This window comes from Diaphorina citri, unplaced genomic scaffold, assembly GCF_000475195.1.
Source record: "Diaphorina citri unplaced genomic scaffold, Diaci psyllid genome assembly version 1.1 scaffold4955, whole genome shotgun sequence".
In the NCBI taxonomy this organism is placed as follows: domain Eukaryota; kingdom Metazoa; phylum Arthropoda; class Insecta; order Hemiptera; family Psyllidae; genus Diaphorina; species Diaphorina citri.
This window is the reverse complement of record NW_007382338.1, coordinates 4,475-9,200: the sequence shown is the minus strand read 5'-3', so window position 1 is coordinate 9,200 and position 4,726 is coordinate 4,475. Positions and strand designations below refer to the sequence as shown.

Genomic DNA, 4,726 nt, shown 5'->3' with positions numbered 1-4,726 from the left:
ATGTTCCTTCATTTGAAAGGTATTGTCCAAGTAAACACCCAGGTACTTTGCCTCGTCCTTGTAAGCAATAGGAATACAAACACAGGTATTTGTTTCGTATGTTTTGTCGAATAGGCATTGACGGGTGTGGCAAATTAATCTATGATCCTCCATGTTAATCCTTTTGCACTTAAACCCCATCGCTAAGGCTTCAGTTTTGCTTTGATTGATGAAAATGTGGTTATTATAAAAGTATTTCTGTAAATTTATCATGTCACACTGGGCATTTCTCACTGCTATTATTGGGTCGCTATGAATAGAAACAATACAGCTATCGTCTGCAAACATTCTAAGGCTGCTCGTTCTTTTCAAGTACTTGACATCATAGGTGTAGATATTAAACCAGGTGGGGGAATTTATCCCCCCCTGGACTGAGCCTTGTAGGACCTGGAGCTCTTCACTAGTAACTTTACCAATCTTAGTTACCTGTTTTCTACCTTGGAGGTAATTATTGAAAAGTTCGTGGGAAATCCCTACTTCACTGAACTTTTTCACTAGGATTTCATGGTCTAGTGTATCAAAAACAAAGCTTAGGTCAAGCAGCAGGATGATGACGCATTGCCTTTGATCTAGAGCGGTATTGATTTCATCTGCGAAATCCTGTAGGAGCGTAATAGTGCTCTTACCTGTCTGAAAGCCATGTTGAAATTCAGGTAAAATTTTATTTTCATATAGGTATTTCTTCGTAACGTTGTTCACGTGTTTTTCAAAGATTTTTTCCAGTATTGGAAGAGAACCTACAGGACGATAATTCCGCATTTCGTCTGGCTTACCTTTCTTAAAAAGAGGTGTAATACAGGAGGTCTTCAGGCCCGGTGGTATAATGGAAGTTTTTAACATAATATTTATGAATTTAGTTACCAATGGTGTGAGAGTAGCAGCATTGCGAACAACATCGCCATTCCTGATACCATCTGAACCTTGTCCAGTTTTCTTCATATTCTTCATGATATTGTAAACTTCTTTCTCCGTGGCACTCCTGAGTAGCATGCTGGAGGTAACATTCGGTAGCTCATGTTGTTCAAACTGCACATCCAGAATAGGTCCATCGTTCTTCGCCTTTATCTCCATCACCTGGTTAATGAAATTAAAATTAAATTTACTCGCCAACGTCTTTATGTCTTCTGTTTTAAAGTTACGTTTCAGCATGGATTCAATTGGTACTTTTATTTTCCTATCCATCAACTCATTTATCATTCGCCATGTTTTAAGCATATCGCCTTCGCACGCCTGAAACTGTTTATGAATGAAAATTCTTTTCTCTTTCTTAATAATATTTGTTGTCACATTCCTCTGTTTCTTATATTCTTCATAAATAATTTTATTATTTTTATTGTTACGCCACCTTCGTAAGAGTTGGTTGCGTTTTTCAATTTCTATTTTAATTTTCTGGTTAACCCATGGCATTTCATGATTTTGTCGTTTTTTTACGACTACTTTTTTTGAAGTATTATAGATTTTATTGAATTCTTCAACTATCCTCTCGTAAAGCTCGTTTGAGTTCTGACTATTATCTAGACCAGACCAATAATTTTGCATTATTTTTTGCTGTACAAGTTTATTATCTAAAATTTCAAGAAATTCTGGGACTATGGGAGCTCGAGTGTATGTACAATAGTTTTTCAGTGTAATTCTGAGGGCAACAAAGTGGTGATCGGCAATCTTATCATTAATAACAGAGGGAAACATACTATACAGGTTACGGCTAAATCTATAGTTTATGTGATCTATACATGTTGACGTAAGTCTGTCTTCGACCATTTCCTCCCTCGTGGGTTTCGAGATGGAGGGTATAATGGTATTTTCGTACAACATATTTAGGTAACGAGAGTTTTTGCTCGTCCTCTTTAAAATACAGATATTTACATCACCGACAATTACGAGGTTTTCATCCCTTTTACAGGCCGTTCGTAGCCAGAAATCCAAATCATTTAGGAACCTCTCAAGATTTAATTTTGGGGGTCTGTAGATAGCTACCAATGTAAATTTATTATTTCTTTCAGTATGTGAGATTTTCAAGCAGAGATTTTCCGCTTCATCAAGGTTGTATTTTAAATCTTCAACTTCCCATTGTTCTTTGTGGAAAACCATTACACCTCCTCCACTTCTTAGTTTTCTGCACTTTGTTACCTGCTTGAAGTTCCTCAACTGATAGGCCATTGCCTCCTCTTCCCTCACGTTAACTTCCGTCAGTATGAGAAAGTCCAGCGTTGACATGACGTGTTGGATTTTGATACACAGGAGATCCCAATGTGCTCTCACAGTTTTAATGTTCACATGCAAGAGAGATAAAACATCATTGTTAATTGTTTGATGCCATTCATCAATTCCTTCGAAGGAGTTACAGGGTGGTAAAACATTATGTATATTGTTTAGTAGTATTCTACTATTATGGCTCATAATAACTAATTTTTATTAGGTACATAGTAGTAACCTTTAGTTGTAGTGGTGGATTCAGATTTTTCCCAGATCATCCATACAGGAGAGTCTCATGATTCTGGCGTTCTCGGTTTTCTTAAACAATATGTTACCATTTTGAACCCATAGGTATTTATAATCCTTTTCTATTTTTACTTTTCGTGCCTCAAAGAACAGTTTTTTGTAATAAGGACTCAATGATTCATTTATAATAAGGAATGACTTATCACTATTAATAGTGTTTTCCAATTTTGACCACACCTTATTTCTCTTAATCTTAGTGAGTACCTCATTTCTTACCTCCTGAGACTCGAACTTGACTGTAATGACCGTCTTTTCCTTCTTGTCTTCTCCAACCTTCTTGGTCACTTTCTCCACCTTGGTCTTAATCTCGTTAGGTTGATAGCCCGCCTTCTCCAGGATTATGTTAGTAACAACTTTAGGATCAGCCTCCTTATTTTGAATACCAGAGATCTCCATCATATTCATAAAGTCCTTCTGTGTATTCTCTTGTATTTGTATTTCCAAAGTTCTCAGCCTTGTTTTCAGTTCCCTGTTCTCCGTCTCTGTTTTATCAATCCTCTTCTCCATAGCTATCAACTTTTGTTCAAGATTTTTCAATGTTGTGCAGGATTGCTCAACTTTCTCTCCATAAAAGTTCAGATTAGCTTCAAAGTCGTCCAATTTCTTACTCACTTTCTTCTCGAACCCATCCCACTTTTTGGCCATTTCCTTCAGCATCTTGCCCACGTCCTGCCCAGTTTCCTCCTCTTCATCTTCATCACTGATATTGCCGTCGGCTGGTGGATTGGTCTTCCTACATCTCAGACAGATCCACTCTGAGCGCCTGGTAGCACCCATGGATTTCCATGAGCTGAATTTTAGTTTGCAACAATCGAAATGATAACACCTGTTGCATTGTGCACACCGCGTATAATCCAATTCTCCAGCTTCAGAAGGTAGGTTTTTATTACAGATCCCACAGCTCATCTTGCAAAGCTTGAGTAGAGTGAGAGAGCAGAATGAATGACTGATTAACAATCACTAGGGTCACTGATAGGTATCTTATCTGATCTTGATATTATTATCACAAAATATGAATGAATGCAAGTTTCCGTAATATTATTGACTTGTTACTTAGTTCCGAACTTAGCCTTGTTAGTTTATTACCTATTACTTCATATATAGTTAGTTTCTAACGTTAATTTTTAATTATTTGACAAAAAAAAAAAAGAACACTGTATCGCACCAACTGCACGGTTGGAGTAAAGTAACGTGTGAACGGCAGTCCTGGCAGTCAACAAAGTAAACTAAACCTACTACAACCAACGGTGTACGTTCGACGATATACGTTGAAGGTTCTCTACTGTTGTTGCGGAATTTCATTCCAATGTTAACGTTTAGTTAATAGGTATGATCACCAAAGACACTTGTACATCTGGAGTGAGTCTAAGAAACCGTTCGACTCTGAAATTATTATTGTCGTGAAAAGTATAGCTGGTCAGACAATTGAAAATGGGATAACTTAAAAAACCTGTTTAAATGCAAATCTTTTTTCAGGACGAAAATTTTTTACAGAAGACGCGCATTAAGATGCATACTTAACCCACTTACCAATGTGGGATGCATTATGTATTAATACATAAAGTTTTTGTCTTTATTTTTAATAGAATGTGCAAGAATACATCCATGGATATAGATTTTTTTTTCTCCACGTGTGAATTACCGGTTTTGGTCAGTTAGGTGAGATTTCTTTTTTAATTATCTGTACCAACTAAAACTTGAACTTTTGTCTTGTTAATCTAAATAAGGGGTGGCTGTAGTACTTATACATAACTATACGCACCGTTTGACATAACCCCCTAGGCATTACAAAAACTTTCTAGCATTGCCCCCGGGGCAGTTGTAAAAACCTCCGGGGTTTTACGGGGGTTAGTCGCTGCACGGTAACTAGAATTACCTTCTACACATGGTTTAAAGTTGTTTAGGTCTTGGGTCCCGTTCAGTCCTGCAAATCGCCTTGTTGTCCTTGTCTTGTTTAGGTTTACGTTTTGCCAGCTCAATTTCTGTTATTTAACATCTCAAAACGGACATGGATGTAACGAAATTCTTAGCACTTTAAAAATTCAATAAGAATGAGAATACCGAGGGGCTAAAGGTTTTTAGTGTAATCTTTTTAAGACAAGACAGACAATGCGATTTTATTCCTGGGAAACCAACAGGAGAAAAGTGTGTTTTTGCCGAGCTAGCTAAAACTACTTTTTAAAAA

The 4,726-nt window shown here is 37.0% G+C and overlaps 1 protein-coding gene across 2 annotated transcripts; it reads right to left on the bottom strand.

Moving 5' to 3' along the window:
- Nucleotides 1–463: 463 nt before the first annotated feature.
- Nucleotides 464–3,591, bottom strand: LOC113472341. Of its 2 annotated transcripts, XM_026832052.1 has the most exons (3): nucleotides 2,758–3,591; nucleotides 2,170–2,296; nucleotides 464–1,113 (listed from the first exon to the last, which is right to left on the bottom strand). In XM_026832052.1, exons 1-2 carry the CDS (start codon nucleotides 3,445–3,447, stop codon nucleotides 2,219–2,221), a joined length of 768 nt encoding a protein of 255 aa, XP_026687853.1. In that variant the 5' UTR covers nucleotides 3,448–3,591; the 3' UTR covers nucleotides 464–1,113; nucleotides 2,170–2,218. The 2 variants fall into 2 exon arrangements, with proteins under 2 accessions (XP_026687853.1, XP_026687852.1); XM_026832051.1 differs by having other exon boundaries at nucleotides 464–2,296.
- Between the last annotated feature and the right edge of the window lie 1,135 nt (nucleotides 3,592–4,726).